Genomic DNA, 22,497 nt, shown 5'->3' with positions numbered 1-22,497 from the left:
GTCATTCTTTTCAATTTTTGCAGTGTGTGCCTGCCCTATTATTATAATAACAACAATAGATTTAGTAGTGTCTACAATATATTGCACAAATACCAAAGTACATGTAAAAAGCTTATACTATAAAAATACAACACAGAGATGGAGGATGGGGAAAGGAGCACAACAGAGAAAGAAAGCGATCAAGGAGTAACTACCATGTTTTGATAGTCTATATCTCCCAAATACACCATAATCTAGACACAAAGAAAAGGAGTACTTGTGGCACCTTAGAGACTAACCAATTTATTTGAGCATTTTGAAATGCTCAAATAAACTGGTTAGTCTCTAAGGTGCCACAAGTACTCCTTTTCTTTTTGCGAATACAGACTAACACGGCTGTTACTCTGAAATCTAGGCACAGTCAGCCAACTGATTTCTTGTATGGATCAGTAAGCCAATAGAAGGCATTTGTCAAACTAAGTAACACTACATATAAAAAGTGTTAAAAGTATTTAGGTTGCAAAGGCAAGCATGCAAGTTAGAAAATGACAGATTTATGATTGCTCTTGCAACCTTAGTTCAGCATCCTGGTGTGTCCAATCTGTTCACTGAATTAGGCAGGATCCTTGTGGAAAAAATTGTATTGGGTCATGTAATTAAGGGTCATAACCATACATAAGGGGCAAAATTAAGGTTGCATGGGCTACTGTTAATCTGACATTTTCCTTACTTTCAGTTCTTGATTTTGCAACCTACATAACATCCTTTTAATGTAGTTTTTTGTATGTAATGTCTTAGGATGTTTTAAAGAACAAAAGTAAACACAAATTCTGTTATGTAGAACCGCAGTAAGCTCTTCAAGGTTTGAACCCTGAGTCTTCTGCTCTGTAGCACAGACTTCTACCACCTGAGATACAGGACTAACTACATTAGCTGGAAGATGTTATGCCAGACTTGGGGGGAACTGCTGGCACCATGTACGAGGGTTAACTTTTACTCTATGCAATTGAAATGTTACACAAGCACACATATTTATAGAACATACTATGTTAAAATAATTTAAGCCCCTAAAATAAATTTACAACAAAGCAGGTTTTACTGCTATAATTTATCCTTTCCTACTTTTCAATAAACTGATATCTGTGGGCTGGTCTACACTGAAAATTTACATAGCTATGTCTCTCAGGGGTGTGAAAAATCTACACCTTTGAGGGATATAGCTGTCAACCTAATCCCCAGTGAAGACAGCGTTAGGTCAATGGCAGAATTCTTTCGTCAAACTAGATACCACCTCTTGGGGAGGTGGATTAACTACAGCGATGAAAGACCCCAACTGTCACTTTAGCAAGTATCTACAGCAGTACAGCATTGCAGCTGTGATGCTGTAACGTTTTAAGTGTACATATTCCCTAAATCAACTGTATTTGTATCAGTATAGTTAAAAAAAGAAAAGAAAAAGAAAAAAGAAAAAGAATCACATAATAAGGGCTGCATTCCAAACAGGAAGAAAGCACCTGAAGGATCATAGGGTTATAAGGAATAGCCAGCATGGGTTTGTCAAGAACAAATCATGCCAAATCAACCCGATTTCCTTCTTTGACAACATTACTGGCCTAGTGGATAGGGCGGAAGCAGTAGATGTGATGTATCTTTGTTTTAGTAAGGCTTTTAACATTGTTTCACATGACAGTCTCATAAACAAACTAGGGAAATGTGGTCTAAATGAAATTATTATAAGGTGGATTCACAAGCACAACTGGTTGAAATACTGTACTCAAACCCAATAAGGTTCACTTTCCTTTTGCTTAAAGAGGAGAAAAGCTATACAAACTTATCCAGATACCCAAGACATGCAACTTGGTTCCATGGAATACAGACTGATGTTATATGCAGACAATGTCCTTTTGTGTATATCCAAACTACAAATCACTATTCTAACCCTCCTATCACCAATTCAAAAATTTGGAGCAATAGCTAGTTAAAAAATAAATTGGGAAAAATCAAAAATATTACAACTCTCCTGGTTGTCATGTCGTGGGGCTTTTTCTCAATGGAATTTCCATAGGCAACCTGATGTAATTAAGTATAAAAGTACCAAGAAACTTTAACAAACTAGTGAAGGTAACTTTAGATCCTGTATTCTTTCAAATAAGTAATGATACAAATAAATGGCACCTTCTCTCCCTGAGCCTATGGGGAAGGTCAATCCAGTAAAAATGAATATTCTGTTTAGGCTCCTCTATATTTTAAATGGCCTACCTTTAGATACCGCTCTTTTCATTTTAAAAAATTTACTAACATTATTAGAGCATTTCTGTGGGGCCCTGGTCAACATACAACTATCATTTAAAAATCTCCAGCTCCCTAATGTCAAAGAGTGGTTTGTGCTCCCAGACCTACAAAATTACTATTATCCTTTTCATTATGTCACAGATGTCAAATTGGTTCCAGCATGCTAACATCATGATACCTACATGGGTGGAAACTGAACAGGTATTAATGCAGCTAACTCCCCTAGTAGGAAAACGAGTTTTTCTTTGTCTGACAGAGAAAAATAGGATGCCTGCAGCAGAGACTGTGCAAAGGGTCTGGGTTGTCCTAGCTAAGAGGTACCCGTTTCAGCCTTGCTGTGCTCCAAAAGTACGTATCTAGGGTAACCCAGACTTGAAAATTGGGAAAAAACCTGGAGAAACTGTCTGAACAGGGGTTTGATATAGATGTCTAAAATTAAAGAAACAATATAACCAGCCACCCTTAGTGGAGTGACTGTACTAACAACTGAAACACTTGCCAACTTATCAATTTGATCTGGATGCTCTAGGACTGCCATAGGCCCCAGAGTTACTAAGAACCCCTGGAATGTTCATACATTCCCCAGGCCCATGTCCACTATGTATGCTTTACTAATGAAGAGGAACTCCAGCAGCCTGAAGTTCTTTGTGAAAGCATGGGAAAGTGAATTATCACAGCCCTTAAAAGTACCTCAATGGCGGAGCATATTACAGAATGTTAAAAATGCTTGTGTGGATCTCCGGCTATGCCTGATACAAAAAAATATTTTATTCATATGTATTGGACTCACCAGAGGTTACACAAGCAAGCGGTTTGTTGATGCTGTAGTAAAGAAAATGGAATCCTGATATATATGCTATGGACTGTCCAACAGCTAGGCAGCTGTGGAAACAGGTGGACACAAGAGTGAAATTAGTTGCTGGCTTCTGCAACCAAACCTCAGTTGAAAATTATAGTTCCAGGTTACATATCTACATGCTGGTTTTATCTCCACCACCAAGATTTTGGCTCAGAATTTAACAAAAGTGGAGGAGTAGGCCTATGCCCAGAATAGAGCAGTGGTATTCATACCTTCTGCATTAGCAACAAAAGAAAGAATAGCTTATTGAGACGGAGAGCAATTATATGAATTAGAAACAATTTTGAACCTGATTCTTGATACATTTGGATAAAGAATGCTGAGATAGCTCAAATAATGCCAGAGTCCCATTGCACCTACCCTTTCTGCTTTTTCCCTCCCTCTTCCTGTACTCTCCCCCTTTTCTTTATTTTTTATTTATTTTTGGGGGGGGGGGCTTGGCTACCCCCAACCCTAACATGTTAGGCCTGTGTAATACTGTCTGATTTTGAATTGTATGATCTTTCAGCTTTGACCAGTTGTAAAGTTGTGTAATTGTGTATATTTATTGGATATCCTTGGAAAATGTGGTTTTGGGTAACATATACAAGCTGTAAATCAACTACCTTTTTGTATTTTTATTGTTTGTTTCTTTATGAAAATTCATCAACTTTTTTTTTTTTTTAAAAAAGAAGAATAACTGAGTAAGTCCTCACAAGCAAGTATATGAACACTAAAAACATTTCTGTAGTCTTACCTCAGCTCTCTTCAGCATCTCCCATTTATTCAGTATTTTCATGGCAAATACCTTATCTGCATTTTTCAGTTTTACTACTGCAACCTGGAAAACATAAATTGCAGATGAACAACCTAAAATAGGAAAAAAAAGTGGTTGCCAGAATAATCCTTTTTTGGAAATATGTAGACGGCTGAGTAGCTTTAAATTTATTTTTGTTGTGATAGGATTTGACTCTGATTTATAACTTCACTCTGCGTACATGATGCCGTACCAAGCATTCATCATCACAAACCATGAAGAGTAATTTCACAGCTGTCCAGGGTATTTGTTCTGTAAAAGTTCTTAAATTCCCCTTAAGCCTCCATTACATAAAAGTATATCCTTCTACATTACAATAGCTGAACACAGCTGAAAGATGGCACTTCTATCAGTACAGTACTTCCTTCCCCCTCTATCGTATTACTGCCATATCATCACTGGATATGTTCCCAAAACTTGGAATAGTTATTGAACCCATTCTCTTCTATCACTGAACTAAATGGCTGCAGCGACAAACAAAAAAGAGTTCCTGGTAATGTAGTAGTCAGGTCCCAAAACCAAGAAACATCAGAATGTCAGCTGGTACAACGAATTATTTACTGGAGATTTGCTACAGGATCAATCTTCTAGACCCATTTCAAAGAACAGGGGAAGCTATAATAAATAAAAATAATTAAGCATAATACTATGCACTCCTATACCATCTTCCATATGAAGCTTTCACTGAGGTCTCTTTACACCCCCATGAACTAGGAGAGTATTATCATTCCCATTTTATGGATGGGAAAACTTAAAAATAGAGAAGTTATGACACTTACTTAACATTTACATTAGGCATCAGAGGTACATTTGGCAATTTACCAAGAGAAAAAACCCAAACTCCTTGTCCTCAGGATTTTACAATCTAGATTAAATACACTATGACAAAAGCCAGGATGGGATCATATCAAGAAAGAGGCAGGGCAAGTGGGAGGTGGGGATGTTTATACAAAACAAATTTATTATTTTTCTTGTTTTCACAATGTGGACATCATAGGTACAGTCCTGAATTCCCTAGTTTGGATAAGACATAAAAACAAAGGAAGTCTGAAGCAAAGCTAACAACAGAACCCAGGACTCAACCTCCTGAGCCACAAAATTAACCTTCAAATATGAAAAGCTCAGTGCTTTCATAAATTTTAAAATCCATACATCAATCTACCCCAATTCCCATTCGCTTGCAAAGAAAGGCATGCTCCCAGGGCCTAAGGAGAGAAGAGACTGTTTTTGTTTTGGTTGCAGACCAGGATGTTGTCTCACAGATTAGCATCATCTTTACCCTGCAGGCTAGTGACAACATACATACATACACACACTATATTATATATGGTTAAACTCTACACTTTCTCCATCTCTTTCATATTCAGCAACTTGGCTACATGCCAGAGAAGTAATAACAGGAAAGAAAATGCAACAGATGCTGACAGCTTGATGAAGGAAATGTCACGCAAGGCTCTTTTCAACCCTTCTTCAAAGGTGGCACCAGCTGAAATAGCTTCATCAAGCTAGTATAGGTGCATGTTAAACTCCATTTACAGTCCTTATAGATGTCTAAAGCAGAAACACTCTCTTTCTCTCGCTAAACTATAAATTGGGTGGAACAGCTATTAACTCCCAGAGGTGCTGTGGTACATTAATCAGACTGCCCTCCATCACATCCCACCCCCTTCTGAAAATAAAATGCAATTCAAGAAGAAATGAAAAAGAGAAGAAAATACAAGGCTATCAGACCTAGCTGTTGAAACTAGTTTCCAAACTAAATTTTTAAAGGCTATCCCCAATAAAGATCAGGCACATGAACCTAGGTTCCCATACACAGATTCATTAAAAAATATAGATTCTAAGGCCAGAAGGGACCACTTTGAACACCTACTCTGACATACCAGGCATTGAACTTCCCCAAAATAATTCTTGTTTGAACCACAGCAATTCTTTTTCGAAAAACTTCCAGTCTTGAGTTAAAAATTACCAGTGATTGAAAATCTGCCACAGCCTTCAGTTTAGATTCATATTCATAAAAGACTTTCAGGTCCAGACTTGGGATTTCTCAAGACTTGCTCAAATTTGGTACTGAAAAAGATTTAGATTCCTTGTCAGTTTCATAGCTGTCCCAAGGTTCTAAATAGCAGTGTTGAAACTTATTTGTTTCAGTTTCACTCTGTTGTTGCTTGAGAAATCTATGAGCAATTCCAAAGGCAGTGGAGCCGGATGTCTCACTGAAGAGACAACACTGCATCAGTTTATATTTTTTTCATATTTGGAAGGTGACCTTTACAACCATAAGGGCTAGAAAGTCTTTCTTTTGTTTTAAGAAGAGGTTAAATTCTGCAGAAATTAAAGACTAAAACCCCTTCATTTACTAGGGAACCCTTCTGCTTGGAACTAGTAAAGAAGTCAGTGGACTTTTCAAACTCTGTCAAGGAGTTAGGTATTTCGAAATTGGCCCATAGTCTTGGAAGTGGCTGTTAATGATCCAAGGCCTGAGCATGTCTGCTACAATTTTCAAGGAAGGCTAAAGGAGTTAGGTCTCCAACTCCCATTGGCTTTCAATGGAACTTAGGCACCTAACTCCCTTTGATCCCTTTGAAAATCGCAACCATTGCATGCAGAGTGATCTCTACCCCAGCTGACCTGGGAAACAAGAGGGCATTTATTGTCAGTTTGGGTTTTTTGGTAGCTTCTGTTAGAAAAATACTTGAGGAAGCAAAGAGAAACATGCTTACATATAGTGTAGAGATGAGAAGCCTAGCTAATAAGGGGCAGAAACAGTTGGACAGCATGCCAGGGAGCATTGCTGTTTGTGGGAAATATGTAAAACTGCTGGAAGAATGAAAGAGAAAATAAAATCCAACTAAAATCAAACTGTTTACATCAGCATACACCAAACATTTTTCAGTGGGTTACTCACAGAAAAAAATAAATTTAAAAAAATTTAAAATGTCCAGTTTTAGTAAGTTCCAGGAACCAGACTTTTATGATGAATAGAGGGGAGTGATTAACAGTTCTTCCTTTCTTTGACCATTCAAAACATTTTTTGAGGATAGCAGAGTATCAAAAAGGCCCCCTGTGTACGTGTTTGTGTGTTTATGTATTACATATGCTATCTACACACACACATTAGTGTCTATATAATGTTTCAGAATTTTCTTTTAATTTTGATTAGAAACAATAGCAGCCTTGTTGATTACTATTTAAGTAGCACCATTGTGGTTCATGTTTCACAACGCATAGTAAAAGCAAACTCTTTAGTCCAAAGAGCTTACTATGTAACTAGATAGAAAACACAAAATACAGTACACCCACAGGAAGTTACTCTCCATAGCCAACACAGTTTTAAACATGGCTTTGTACGGGATGTAGACAGAAAAAGTTTTATTTAGGGACATGGTAGGTGGTTTACATAAAATAAAGGTTACAAGGTTGCTTGGTACAGATTGACCATGTCTAGTAGAAAAAATATGTTGCGTTTTTAAAAACACGTTAGCTAACCATGTTTTAACTAACACAATTTTAAACAGGGCAATTTATGTTTTAAAACATGCTAACTGGTTGTGATCAACCCTAGCAGTTGATCACAACCTGATAACACATTTTTAAAGATGACTTCATAGCTTTTAAAGCCAGAAGGGACCATTATGGTCATCTAGACTGACCTGCTTCATAACACAGGCCTGTGACACTCTGTGTCCCAAAATGACACTCTGCATCCCATATTCACCATTGGTGATATAATTATATGTTTTGTCCAAAGTATGCTTGTGAGGTATCATTTTAAAGTCTTAATCTGTTGAACATTAATATCCTGTTAAGCTGTATGTGCTACCGCTGTATATGAAGTTATGAAGTTTTGCTATGTATGTGCCACTGAAACATGTTGTGAGGTTGGGAACACCCAACAATCAGCCTTTCAGGTACAGTAACTCCTCTCACTTAACATCATCCCGATTAACACTGTTTCGTTGTTCTGTTGCTGATCTATTAGCGAACATACTCATTTAAAGTTGTGCAATGTTTGCTTATAACGTTGTTTGGCTGCAGCCTGCTAGTGGGTAGGGGCTTGGAACCAGGGTGGGCTGGCAGCCCCATCAGTTCCCCTTCACCCCACCAGCGAGCCCTGTGGATCAGCAACTCCCCCCTCCCGCCCCGCACCTCCTGCCCATAACAATCAGCTGTTTCACGGCATTCAGGAGGCTTGGGGGGTGGGGAGGAACAAGGATGCAGTGTGCAGCCTCCCCCATCCCTCCCCATGCCTCCTGCCCGCAGCAATCACCTGTTTCGTGGCATTCAGGAGGCTGGGGGGGGAGGGGAGGAGCAAGGGACGCAGCACGCTTCGGGGGGAGGGGGTTGAGTGGGTAGAGTGGGGGCGGGCCTGGGGCAGAGCCAGGGGTTGAGCACCCCCCAGCACTTTGGAAAGTTGGTGCAGCAGTGCATGCGCCGTCCGGAGGACGGAGTGGTGCACTCCAGTGGGATAGCATGGGTTCATCATCATTTTCAGTTTCTGCAGGAAAGTGTTTGCAGCCGCTGCTGTGCATCAATTTGTCTCCTTCCTTCTACCTCTCTCAGTGCTGCCGTGTAAAGTGTGTGACTACATTAACAACGTGTTAACCCTTGAGGGCTCAGCCGGGTACTAGTTCATCATTTAGCAGCAAGACATTCCCTGGGAAATATCCCACCTGATATCAGCACGGTTGCTTTAGGAGAACCTCAGGGAGCTTATGACCAGGTCCCCAGGCAATCCTCTGATTAGAACTTGTTTAAAACTTATACTGTATATGTATATAATTTCTGTCTGGTGAAAAAAATTTCCCTGGAACCTAACCCACCCCACTCCCTATTTACATTAATTCTTATGGGGAAATTGTATTAGCTTAACATCGTTTCACTTAAAGTCGCATTTTTCAAGAACATAACTACAACATTAAGTGAGGAGTTACTGTACAATGATAAAAAGGCCAAATGGCCCATTCAGAAGAATACAAACACTCACAAGGATTACACCAGGAACTGTGAACAATGGAAACCTCTCAGAGATAGCACTCCACAATGGGAACTGTTTGACTCAGATCACAGCAAAAGATCTTTTCAGCAAGATGGAAGAAGCTATAAAAGGGGGAAGTGACATCACCACTCGGCCTCACTCCCCACACAAGGGAACACCTGGAAACACATGACGGACAATGATTGAACTGGGGGAAGTGCTGGTCCCAGGAGGGAAAGAAGGAAGCCTGACTGTGTATGGAAGTTTGGTGGACTGTTTGTACTATTTAAGAGGGTGTACTATTTAACTGCTTGAGTCAAATCCAATCCAGTTTAGAGAATTTAGATTGCACTCTTGTTTTATTTCTTATGGTAATCTGTTTTGACCGGTTTGCTATTACTTATAATCACTTAAAATCTATCTTTCTGTAGTTAATAAATCTATCTTATATTTTACCTAGAAACAGTGTGGTTTGAGCGACGTGCTTGGGGAAAAATCTCAGCTCAGCTAACAAAGGCTTGTGCATTGTCCTCTCCACTTTGAGGGAGGGTCAGACTGGGTAATAACTCATACACTGGTGAGGTTTTTGACTAGAGCAAGATGGTACAGCTCTGGGGTCCTAGGCTGTGGAGCTGGAGGGTGAGATGGCTGGAATCGTTCTATTATTAGTTCATGTGTGGTGGTGGAGAAGTCCTCATGTAACTGCAGCTGGGTGTGTCCCTGCCTATGTAAAGGTTTGTACGAGTGCAGGACCAGGAGCGGTCTGCAGCTTGTCACAGCAGCATAGTGTGAGAGGGAGCCCAAGCTGGTGAGACAGAGGGTTCAGCAGTACCCCAGTTCCAGGCTGCACTCCCGGGGGTGGAGGGAACTCATCACAAGGCTATAGAAACTTACCCTGTGTTTTCTGCATCAAACCCATCATCTCTTTTTGTGCTATAGCACAGAGGTTCTCAACCTTTTTCTTTCTGAGGCCCCTCCAAAATGCTATAAAAATTCCATGGCCACCTGTGCCACAATAACTGGTTTTCTGCATATAAAAGCCAGGGTCAGCATTACTGGGTAGCACGCAGGGCAATTGCCTGGGGCCCCATGCCACAGGGACCCCACGAAACTACACTGCTCAGTCTTCTGCTTCAACCCCGGATGGCGGGGCTCTGGGCTTCAGCCCTATGCGATGGGGCTTTGGCTTTCTGCCCTGGGCCCCAGCGAGTCTAATGCTGGTCCTGCTTTGAGGCCCCCATGAAACCTGCTCTAGGCCCCCTAGGGGACCCCAGACCCCAGTTGAGAACCACTACTATAGCATCTCTGTTAGAAAGATACCCAATCTTGACTTAAACTGCAAGTGATGGAGAATTCCTCTTGTCTGATGCCCTATTCCTTTTCTTCCAGTCATGCCAATAACCTAGATTATAAATTCCTCAATGCAAGGATTGTGTCTTTACAGAGAAAATAACATGGTATTTACACATCAGGTGCTATGTAAAAGTGTTAAATAACAATAGTTTATACGCAGTTGTGGCAGCACGTATAGAAGTATGCAAGGAAGGTTTAGTTTTTTGGGGGTTTTTTTTGGGAAAGCGTAGCATGAGTTTCTTCCTGCTTCATGCCAATGAGTGCCTGTCATTTATGGTAAGATTCAACTGGAATGCTGAAGGTTGGTTGCAGTATTAGGGCCCTGTTCTGCTGCCATTCCACAACTAGAATTGCCACAGAGATGGCTCATCACAGAGTTTCTAGGTTATCATTCCAGACTGCAACGCAGAAGGAGGCCCACATGTCAAATTTACATTGTGGGTTATATTTTACCATGGGGATTGAGCCCTTCCATTCCATTACTATTACTGGGAGTTGTGTCTGAATCTTAGCGCACCATGCTAAAAATGTACCCTATGGCGTAAACATATTTTTCTCTTATAGACTAAGAGCGGATTATAGTCAGATGTAAAATAACTGTCAGTTACACTCAAACTGCCTGGAAGAATTAGAAGAAAGGTCCTAAACAACAAAGCTGTTGCCCACGGGCCAGTGGCAATATCCCCTTCCTTTGTGTGATCCACTGACTCACGGTTTTAAAGACCTTTGGCTAACAGGTTTCTGGTAAATTTTTCACACATTGCTGCATGGGGCCAGCAGTACTAGGGCATTTATTGGCCGCATCATGAGCTGTGCCAGGATAAGAACAACTCCTACTACACAGGCATGAATGAGTTCCTTGGCCAGAAGATATTGTCCCAACACAGGACCTTGCATAAACAAGTGTATGTGGGAGCTAAACTGAACAAAAATGGAAGGATTCTCAGGGCTACATCAGGGAGGGCAAGGACTTCAAGAAAAACAAAAATAAACTGTCAACTTTTACAATTAAAAATAATAATTAGTTCAGAGTGCCTTTGTCTGTACCTATCCTGTTCAAAAGTAACAAAAAAGAGAATGAGAAATGAGAAATTATTCCCGAATGTATACATTATAAAAAAAGGAACCATGTGAGTACAGAGCCACTGTATGAACAAGTGTTAGCTTGTGCCAATGAAAATTTGAATTTGCTTATTATGCAGAAATATTCAGAATCATGAAAGTCATAGCTGCAATACATTTTTGCAATGTATTAGTAACTTAATTTAGGCTATTTTAAGCTGCAATGATGTGTGATTTAGCAGCCTTTACCATTTTTTTAATTTTACATACCTAACAGTTAAAAGGATATTTTAATGCACAAAGGAATGTTTGGTAAGAATATGTTATTCCAAATCCATTTTTTAAAAGGGACAATATCAACCTTTACAGGATTTAAAATGTACCTTCCTTAAACAATGGTAAAATCATAACTAGCATCCTTGAAGGATGCCTTTTAGCTATTTTAGAACTCTTATTTAAAAAACAAACACATTGGGTTTTTACCAGTTTCAGCATAGATTAACATTTCTTTTCACTGAAGACCAAAACATAAAAAAAAAAAAAAAGACAAATTCCAGAGTCTTTTAAAAATACACTTTTATGCATTGCTCTCCAGGAACATGGCATGGAGTTACCTGGTTATTATCCTTTATGGAAGACAGGTGTCAGGAATTAAATAGGTTGATGGTATCCATTTAAGGCAAGAGGATTTTTTTTTTAAATACTAAAGAAAATCTAAAGCAGGGGTCAGCAACCTTTGGCATGTGGCCCATCAGGGTACTCCGCTGGCAGGCCGTGAGACATTTTGTTTACGTTGACCGTCCGCAGGCACGGCCCCCCGCAGCCCCCAGTGGCTATGGTTCGCCATGCTGGCCGCCGCTTCCCATTGGCTGGGAACGGTAAACTGCGGCCACTGGGCAGTGCAGGGGGCCATGCCTCCAGACGGTCAATGTAAACAAAATGTCTCGCAGCCCACCAGCGGATTACCCTGATGGGTCACGTGCCGAAAGTTGCCAACCCCTGGTCTAGAGCACCCATTGTGCAGAATTTCAGTATTAGCTAAAGCTGACAGTAGATGAGGGTGGGGAAAACTATGCTTTAATTATGAACTGGAGAGGGTAGTCAACTGAAGCAAGAGCAAAAGGGAGTAGAGGTGAGCATCTCAAAGTTGGGCTCCCCTTGATAATATCTTACAGAAGAAAAATTACTTTCTGTGCATCAAGCTGAAAGGTGTCTGCAAAGAGATATTGAATACAGCTCCTTAGATCTCCTTGGATGCAAGAATTTATAGGGCTGAAACACCTTCCAGTTCTTCAGAGGTAGAGTGGAATAGATCATCCACTCTGAGAGGGAACTCTGACTCCAAATGCAAAATTTCCTGATCCCCACAAAGATACCCTGTGTAGCAGATGATTTAGGCTTCAGTACATAGGGTCCCGAGAATAGTTTGCAGAGAATAAAAATCCCAGTTCCTTTAACATAGCCAAGTGGAACAACAGATTAAATAAATGCAGTGTACTTGCTCCTGGTAGCACTGCAATGGGTATCTGCTGTGTGATGGTTCTCATATTTTAAACATGTATATGGTGGTGGTGATAGCAATAGTAGGGACTTTTTACTTTTTAAAGTAAAAATCACAGTTCCTTTAGTATAGCTACAGAAACTAAGCCTTCCATGACTCTAGACAAGCACAGCCTAATTCTTACTCATGAAAGAAAATAAATGTCCTTGAACCTGCCTCTTCCCTGCCACCCAAACTTTCAGTCTCTGCTATCTCCACAGGCTGGTCAGCTCCTTGGAAGCCAGTGACTGGTCACCCTGTCCGACAAGTTCAAACTGAAGAGGGAACCTCTGATCTAGACTGTTAAATGAGCAGGAGCAGAAAATTAAAGCTTTACAACTCCATTGTACGTGCTACCAAATGAGGCATGACAAAACTCTGGTATAGTTTTAGAACAATAATAATGCAAATATAATCAAATCACCATTCAAAATTGGAAGCAAAATGGGAGGAACAGAAAGGGAATAATCCATGTTTTTAAAATGCTTGGATTAAAACATATACCGTAACAATTAAAATTCACAGATTATATCTATTCTGAAAAAAGAGAACGTGAGCCATAAATATTTCCATCTTTCACGATGCCTTTCAGGACGGTCTTGGAAGTGTAACATGATTGACCTTATCTACTATTAAACACTAAAAATTGGGGGAAAAAACACCTTCTAAACAAAACATCATTAAATGTTTAGTAAAGTGCTCATTTGACAGTCTCAGTTCAACAGTACAGCTTCAGTCCAAAGGACCCTCAAGCTCGGTGGAAAACCAAAGAAATCTGTAACAATTTCAGTACGGTCCATCCATCATCGTCAATGTTTTCTACGCACAAAAGGAAACTGGGAAACCCCTTTTTCTTGACAAAACTATGATTAAAAAAAAAACCTACACAGATCATTGAAAAACTTAATATCATCTGTCTCCTGAACAAGGACTGGGCTCTGCAGGCACAAAGACCATGGTGTTTCCACAGCTATCCACAACGGAAAGCCTATTTGAGTGTGGGCAGAGATCTTTTTGGTGGAAAAAAAAAAGCAACAGTGAAATTATCATTTATCCACATCTATTCCCATTTGCTCATCAAAATAAGAAATGTAAATTAAAGACAGACAGAAGACCAATGACTTGCTGTGTAACTTTTTCAAATCACACAACCTTTCTCTGCTTAGTTTCCCCATATGCAGAATGGGAGTAACACTTATTCAACTTTGTAAATCACTTTCAAATCTTCAGATAAAAAAGTACAAAAAGACAAATATTCCCTACCCTGTAAATTTTCTGTTTTTGAAATCTTCTGTACCAGATCAGATGCTTGGATTAGTGGCCTTAATACAGATTTTTAAGGTGATCTTCTGGGCACCAGCCTGCATCTTTGCCAAAATTATGAAATAGATGTGCACGCTTTCACAGATATGGACTTTGGCAAACAGTTGCTGCAGACAGGCACTAATACCTCCTATATATACCCAAATATATGAGCTGCCTTGGGAGGTCACAAGAGGAGGTGATCAGAATTTTTTTTGACAAATGCAGATTTGTGGAATTTGAAATGTTTTGTGAAAATACTTCAAGTTCAATCAATTTTCGTCCCTGCCTCCATCCCTACCAGCTCACTAAGTAGTATTTCTGTATATTTCTAGAGGACTTATATTTCAATATCTTGGTACCAATAAATTTTCTGACTGCAGAAGATTTTCTGTAGTACATTTAACGTCTCAAAAAACCTTACCTCTCCAAAGGCTCCTCTACCAATCACCTTCAAGATTTCAAAATCTTCTTTATGTAGTCGCATCTGTTTCACCTTAGATGTAAAAGGTTTGGCTGAAACAAAGGAAAATGTCAATCATTAAAAAAAAGGTAACATTAATAAAATAAAATATTAAGTTATAAGAGACCTGAAAATAATAGAACATTTTTCTTATATACATCTATTCCCTAAAGTAATATTACAAAATATAAAGCTGAAACTAATGACCAATAAGAGCTAAGCCAAACTTTCTGTCTGCTCTGAAAGGAATTTTATGGCGTACATATTTTTTACAGATAGAATCAAGCTGCCTATATCCTATATTTCTTATAAATCCACACGATGATTTTCAATATAGTAGGTTTCCAAGTGTTATAGATTGGTATGTCTGGTTGTGAAAGTACAGTATGGTAAAATTATGACATCACTCTGGACAGAAATATGCTAACTTCTACACCAGCTCAATATTAATGATCAATATTTTACTCCAAGGAAAATTAAAGTGCTGATGAAAAGGTGCTGGACTGATAGCACTGTCCCAAGAAGATATATCAATCAATACATACTTCCTGAGAGATCACTACTTTATGTGCAAGGGTTACTAAATTAACCTTTAACCCTTGGTTCAGTATGTTTGCTTGGGGTTTTTTGCTTTGACCTCCATTTCCCTCCAAAAATCTTTTTCTAAGCCATATATTTTTACTCTATATTTTATTTTAATTTGGTGACCAAACTTGAACGAAACATTCCACACACAGGTAATTCTAGTGTTATATATAATATTTTCTGTATTTTTTCCAGAGTCAAGTTTATAATAAACAGCAGACTTTCTCCAAAAGAAAATTCGGTGAACTGAAATGTTTTAGAAATAAATATTTTAAAACCATTTAGATCCCAAATGATTAAGAGCATACGTGCAGACAAACATTACAAATATATTTAAAAACCATTATCTAGTATGCCTCAACCCTTATTTATAATTTTGCAAGTTTTAATTATGTAACAGCACCTACGGCTATGGAAAGGCAGGGTAAACACAGTCATGAGAATGAAGTAAAAATGACTATTTTAAATCAAGTTTACCTTAAGTTATGTGCCAAGACTCATGTTTAGAATTCTGCATTGCCCCTCTTAAGTTGAGCTCAGCATTAACACAAAGAGAATGCAGGGAAACATTTTGGTCTGCATTCTTGTTTGAAATTTACTCTTCCAAGAGAAACACAGAAGTCTAACTTCACGTCTTGACAGGTAATAATAGGCCAGCCTATTTATCCCCTACATCCATATGCTCTCTGCATGTGGAACACCTCCTTTCTAACTTGGAGTGCTAAACTCTCTCCCCCAAATCCCAGGGGCAATAAAATGAAAAGGTAAATTCTCAGGATGCATTGCTAAGAGCTATGGAACCCTCCAACTGAAGGACAACGCCCTACCAAATAAAAGTTCTGGGGAAAATTCCTTGGAGGGGAACTTCATTGACCCACTGACATTTAAACGGTTTCAGAGTAGCAGCCGTGTTAGTCTGTATCTGCAAAAAGAAAAGGAGTACTTGTGGCACCTTAGAGACTAACAAATTTATTTGAGCATAAGCTTTCGTGAGCTACAGCTCACTTCATCGGATGCATTCAGATGAAGTGAGTTGTAGCTCACGAAAGCTTATGCTCAAATAAATTTGTTAGTCTCTAAGGTGCCACAAGTACTCCTTTTCTTTTGACATTTAAACACTCATCATCTTCAAAGGACTTTATAAATATTAGTGTTACGATTCCTCAAGTCTTTAAAAGCTGAACCCCAATTCAGGATTATGAAATCAGAAGAATTTTAGGAAATCTGATACTGTCTTTCTTTCAGTCCCACACCTTGTCAATGGCCTACCCATCTAATTTTTACATCTTCCGCACCCAAATCTGGCTAGCCATCTGCATGTCCTCAGGGAGACATGAGCCAGGTCTCTGAGAAACATTATGTAAATGAATTAACTTATTAAGGTAAAAACAAAAACCTTGTTTTGAAACATTTTGTTTTATAAAGCAATTATTTGACATTCTTATCAATTCATACAATGTAAATCCTATTACTAATGCAGGATCTATTATTTAAGAGGAGGAAGGGTGATCTAGAATATAGGGAACTGGAATGGGATTCAGGAGAAGTAGGTTCAATTCCCGGCTCCACCACAGACTTATGTGATCTTGGATTAGTCATTTAAGATACTTTGATCTAGATTCTCAAAAGGACTTAGACACTGGGTCCCACTGTGATTCACAACCCCACCCTCTGCCCCTAAGCTGCCACCGAACCCTGTAGGGAACTAAACTCACTCAACTCAGAACTCACCTACCAGACTGGACACCATATAAAAACTCTCACAAAACTTCCAGAGGACCTCCCTCATAACTTTTAGGGTACTCACCTGGAATCTGGGAGATCCTTGGTGCAAGTCCCCACTCTGCCTGATGCAAAGAAGGGATCTGAACAGGGATCTACCACCTCTCAGGAGAGTGCTCTAACCACCGGGCTACAGGATATTCTCCCTCAATCTGTCCTATTTAGGCTGTTCCACTGTGGATAAATAATGAAAGAATCACTTGGCTAGAGAGAGATTGAGTAAGCATGAGAATGACCCTGTAGCTTGCTGATTAAAGCAGTCTCCTGGGTAGTGAGATACCCAGAATTCAGTTCCCCTGCTCCCCTATTTGAATTATTCATCCATAGTGGAACTGTTTCAACAAGAGAGACTAACAGACCTCCCACCCCCCATCAGAATATCCCATAGCTCAGTGATTAGAGCACTCACCTAAGAAGTGGCAGATCCCTGTTCAAATCCTGCTCAGGTGGAAGGGGACTTTAACTGAGGGTCTCCCTAACTACTGAGGCACCCATCATGCTGGCTTTTGTGAATCCCATTCTTAGGCACCGATTTCTCCCCCATTCAATGTATAAGGAGCTTAGGCATCTAACTCAATCTTCATGAATCCCAGTGATTTTCACGTGCCTAAATGTCAGGCATGGTGACACTGATCACCACCACACTTACATTTCTTTGAGAATCTAGTTCCTCATGCCCCAGTTTTGCTTCTGTAAAATGGGTTTAGCACCTCCATACCCAAGTACTCCCCTACCTTACAAGTGTGTCAAGAGGATAATGAGATGCCTACATACTAGAATGACAAGGACCACACAAGTACCTGAACAGAGAGGGGGAAATGGCACGTTCCTCCAAATCAGATAAGCTATCTTAGTTGTACGCATACAGGGTGTGAACATGCAGATAGGTGGGCATGTAAAAATGATGGTTAAGATTGAAAAGGGACATTTGAAAATGTGGCCATAAAAATCTTTTCAGATTGATTTAATGGGATACTGTGTGCATTAAAGGGCATGTGTGGGCAGATTCATTTGCAGGATCAGGGACTAGAACTGTGAAAAGAGTTTCTAAGTGGAAACAGTAATTGCTTCTTCACTACAACAGCAACAATGGTACAACAGGTACCACTGGATTCTCCTGGCATTAAAATGAATTTGGATTCTCCTGGCATTAAAAGTTCTGGCTTTCTGAAAGAGATTTTTTAAAAAAAATAAAGCACTGGTATGAATCAATCTAGATGGAAAACAAATATTCAAGTGTCCGGCTAATCATTTCATTTTATTTAAAATAAGACAGATAGAGATTATACACATATAAAAACGTGCTCCAGGGCTTTACAAAATCCCTCTCCAAAATGAAGTTGCACAAAACGATAAGCTAAGAAATTCGGTTTTAAATACTTCTTCTTGAGAAAAAACAGACACAAACTTCAACCGAATGAAAAGTCACAATTCTGAGATTTGATAAATAAGTGAGACAATTAAATTCATAAGTGCTCCAAATGTCATCGGATAAACAGGACACAGACCTGTTAATAAAATTAGCTTGTTCAAAGAAGAGAAGCTCCCACTGTATTCAACAAGTAAACTGATGTCCTTGCACAATATCAGTGAAAGCATACCGCAATGAGTGTCTTGTTACAGAACATAATAGATATTATAGGGATCCATGAACCCATAGCAGAACAGACTTTAAAATGTGACTCTATTACAATGACAACATCAGCAACTTCTAACTAAAATTCAAACCATTCAACTTCAAATGCAGTTTAAAGTTTCAATCCGAGAAAGTTCTCCACAAAGCTCTTAGTTAGGCTCTGATATTAAGGCTTTGGCATTAGATATAGGTAATTTCATAGCCTCATAAAATTTCTTATCAAACTGGAGTGATTTTCACAATTAAAAAAAACGCACCCAGTAGAGACAGCACAAAAAGTTAAGGTTAATTATATTTTATCCTGTGAATGCCATTCTTTTTACAGGCAAAATTACTTTGCTCTTAAAGTTCGTTCCTTTTTCATTCCAGAAGGATATCAACTGCTTTAGAATTCTGTTTTTAAAGCACTAACAGCCCAAACCTGCTTTTCTTACTCTGACATGTAGTCCCACTGAAGTAAATAAGAATATTTTAAGACAAGGGGATTTGGTTCTATAGCAGTGGTCCCCAAACTTTTCAGGGTCATGCCCCCCCCATCCCTGTTCATGCCCCCCTTAAATTCTACAAAAATTTCTAAATTATTATATATATAGTTACATACATACACACTCTCTAGGACAGGGGTATGCAAACTTTTTGGCCCGTGGGCCACATCTGGGTATGGAAATTGTATGGTGGGCCATGAATGCTCACGAAATTAGGGCTGGGGTACAGGAGAGGGTAAGGGCTCTAGGGTTGGGCCAGAAATGAGGAGTTCAGTGTGCGGGAGTGGGCTCTGGGCTGGGGCAGGGGGTTGGGCACAGGAGGGCATCAGGGGTGCAGACTCCGGGTGGTGCCTACCTTAAGCAGCTCTTGGAAGCAGCAGCATGTCCCCCCTCTGGCTCCTATACAGAGGTGAGGCCAGGTGGCTCTGCCAGGTGGCTCTGCGCACTGCCCCGTCTGCAGGCGCCACCCCTGCAGCTCCCATTAGCCGCAGTTTCTGGCCAATGGGAACTGCGGGGATGGCGCTTGGGGCGGGGACAGCGCACACAGCCCCCGGTTACCCCTAAAAGTAGGAGCCGGAGGGGGGACATGCTGCTGCTTCCAGGAGCCTTGGCATGCGCACTCGGAGTGGCCTCCAACCCCGCTCCCTGGCTGGAGTGCGGGAGTAGGGTAAGTCCCAGACCCTGCTCCCCAGCGGAAGCTTGAGGGCCGGCTTAAACAGGCTGGAGGGCGGATGTGGCCCCCAGGCCATAGTTTGCCCACCACTGTTCTAGGACTAGTAGTAAGGTCTAAGGTCCCAAGCTTGCAAAGACTTACACATGGGATTAATTTTAATGATGTGAGTAGTCCCCATGAGTTCAACATGTACTTGCCTTTGCAGGTTCAGAGACTAAAAGGGAAATTTAAAGCTAAGTATTACACTGAAACTCATATTTCCTCAGACATGCCCACTTTCTGACCTTAACTCTCCTTCATCCTGCATTCTTGCAAGTGCACAGGGGGCTCATGACTAATTACCACACAGCACCATAACTTCTAAATGCTTAATATTACTTGCATCCATGTAGAACTTCCAGTTACACGAACTGCAGAGCAACAACTCTGCACACTTTACTGTACACTGCACAACTAAGTCCTCAAACAAAAAAAATGACTGAATTTTCTGTTTGAAGACAGAAAAAAAAAATGCAGCAGTTGTATGTTGGACTACAGAGAGAACAACCTCCACGAATACCTAGGTAAATCCTGACAGTGCATTACTTTTTTATTATGAAACAATTCTATCCCAAAGGGGTTACAATACTATCCCCTATACAAAGCATTGCATTAAGGAATCATAATAAATATTATTTTAAAAATGTAGGCACATCAGCTTTACTTTCTCTTTCTGTTGAGCTCATTGCATTGCCACAATACAGGGTCAGGCCTCTGGGAGCCTTCCCTGTTTCAGGGTTTGCAGAGTCTGAACTTGTTGCCAGGTTTTCTAAAGCCAAGGGTACAGTAGACAGTATACATCTTCCACCCACTCTGTGTTTAAACCTTTTTATATCTTAAACAATGTTTTGAATAGTTGAGCTGAAACCAAAACATGATTTCTTATTGGCCAAGCGTAAATTATATTATATTATGTCATCTGAAATATTTTAACCAATGTAAAGATGTCGATATCATTGTTCAAATATTTTTCAATAAATAAAAAGCACGTTATTAAAGGGGGGGGGCTTTTATGTTGAAGAGCGACAGACTAAAAACGAAGGAGCAGCTCGTGATATCAGTAGTTTTTGACCATTATAGGCATGGCTGGAGTACAAGGTAAAATATCTTGTTAACAAGCACCAACATAGCTGTTTAAACGACCAAACAATTGTTCACTTTTCACTGTAAGGAAAGGCCTGTCATTCTTCAATTTTTATATTTTGGAATCTTCCAGGGTTTCCATAGGGATACTGGAAAAATAAACATCACTAGGTCTACTCATGTAAAAACACAACAGACAAAAATAAGCTAGGGCTGTATATAGTGATTCATATATAGTGGAAGGTTTGTAAACATTTTTGGTTACTTTATTATCTCAAGAAACAGACATGGCAATGTATGGCCCAAGGGCTCCATAAAGAAAGAAAATTACTTGTCCAAGAAAGATCAATTCCATAGGCAAATTTATTTTAAAATGGTTTGTACCATAGAAAGGTCAATTTGCTTGGTCATCAACATTGTTTGTTATGCATACATCTGCAGCTTGTGGCAACATAATAATTTAAAGTACAGAAAATGGGTCCGGGTCCTGGTCCAGGGCCGGCTCCAGGCGCCAGCGTTCCAAGCAGGTGCTTGGGGCAGCAGTTAGAAAGGGGAGGCAGTGTTTCCGCGGCGGTGGCAATTCGGCGGCAGCTTTTCCCTTTTGCCGTCCATGGCGGCAGTTTTTTTCACTGCTTGGGGCGGCAAAAACTGTAGAGCCGGCCCTGTCCTGGTCAAATGTATTGGAAGGTATATCTTCTGACAGCACTCTCACACATTGCTCTCCTGGCTAGGAGGTTGGGGGCAGATTTGATACCACTTGTTTGACAAGGTCATATAAGTTATTTCAAAGGAAGCAAACTGTGAGGTCAAGAGAAAGGTTTAATAAAATATCTCTAAACTGCATCCCTTGAAGGGCTGTCTATGCTAAATAGATTGGTAATAGGATAGGTTTAGCGATAATAAATCATGCACCCCTCCTCAGAGCTAAAACATCTGGAATACGTTTTTCTTGACAATACTTTGGGTGATACATTGTCATTCAGCAAGATGAAAGATTTGTGGGAGCAGAGGATTGCGCATGTGACTTTCCTTCAGTACCTCAACTTGGTGATAGCAATAGCTGAGGCAGTAGATTTTTCCACTTTATTTTCCCCTTTTTTAAAGAGCACCATTTTTTTTGCCCTTAGTGCTGTGAACCAAAATGTGATATAGATAGGCTTCAGAATTTGAGTTTTATTTGTTTACAATTTCAACAGATATCAATATTTATTTTTAAGCTTCTCCCTCCCCCTCATCTGTATCAATTTAAATGTTCAGAGTTGTGCAAAATTATGGGTTTTAAAATTTGAAAAAAAAATGCTTATTTATTTTCATGGTTGTGGGAAATTATGGGAGGGGTTGGACAATAATTATTTAAATAGAATAGACACTGATTCAAAAAGTTAATGCTTTATAACCAACACAAACTGTCAAGATCACACATTAAAATATACAAATGTAAATATACAAAAATAGATACCCTTAAATCAAACTCTAATAAACTCTCAAGAAGATTTTTCTTACTTTGCTTCTCTGTAAATTTCTATGGTCAACAATGAAAATATTTTTTCATCAGTTTGTACAATGAAATCAACATTTACGAACATGTAC

General features: G+C 39.6%; 1 protein-coding gene across 4 annotated transcripts in view; it reads right to left on the bottom strand.

Moving 5' to 3' along the window:
- Nucleotides 1–22,497, bottom strand: part of CDC42BPA (CDC42 binding protein kinase alpha) — a 319,972-nt gene that overhangs the window by 205,535 nt on the left and 91,940 nt on the right. For all 4 annotated transcript variants that reach the window (XM_084624867.1, XM_084624865.1, XM_084624866.1 and 1 more), the window contains exons 3-4: nt 14,586–14,677; nt 3,867–3,950 (exon numbers count right to left, since the gene is read on the bottom strand). In XM_084624867.1, coding sequence (XP_084480993.1) covers nt 3,867–3,950; nt 14,586–14,677 — 176 coding nt within the window. The remainder of the gene's footprint in view (nt 1–3,866; nt 3,951–14,585; nt 14,678–22,497) is intronic.

Source organism: Lepidochelys olivacea (assembly GCF_965140295.1).
Source record: "Lepidochelys olivacea isolate rLepOli2 genome assembly, chromosome: 3".
NCBI classification, from domain to species: domain Eukaryota; kingdom Metazoa; phylum Chordata; order Testudines; family Cheloniidae; genus Lepidochelys; species Lepidochelys olivacea.
The sequence above is the reverse complement of the archived record's forward strand: the minus strand, read 5'-3'. Positions and strand labels throughout refer to the sequence as shown.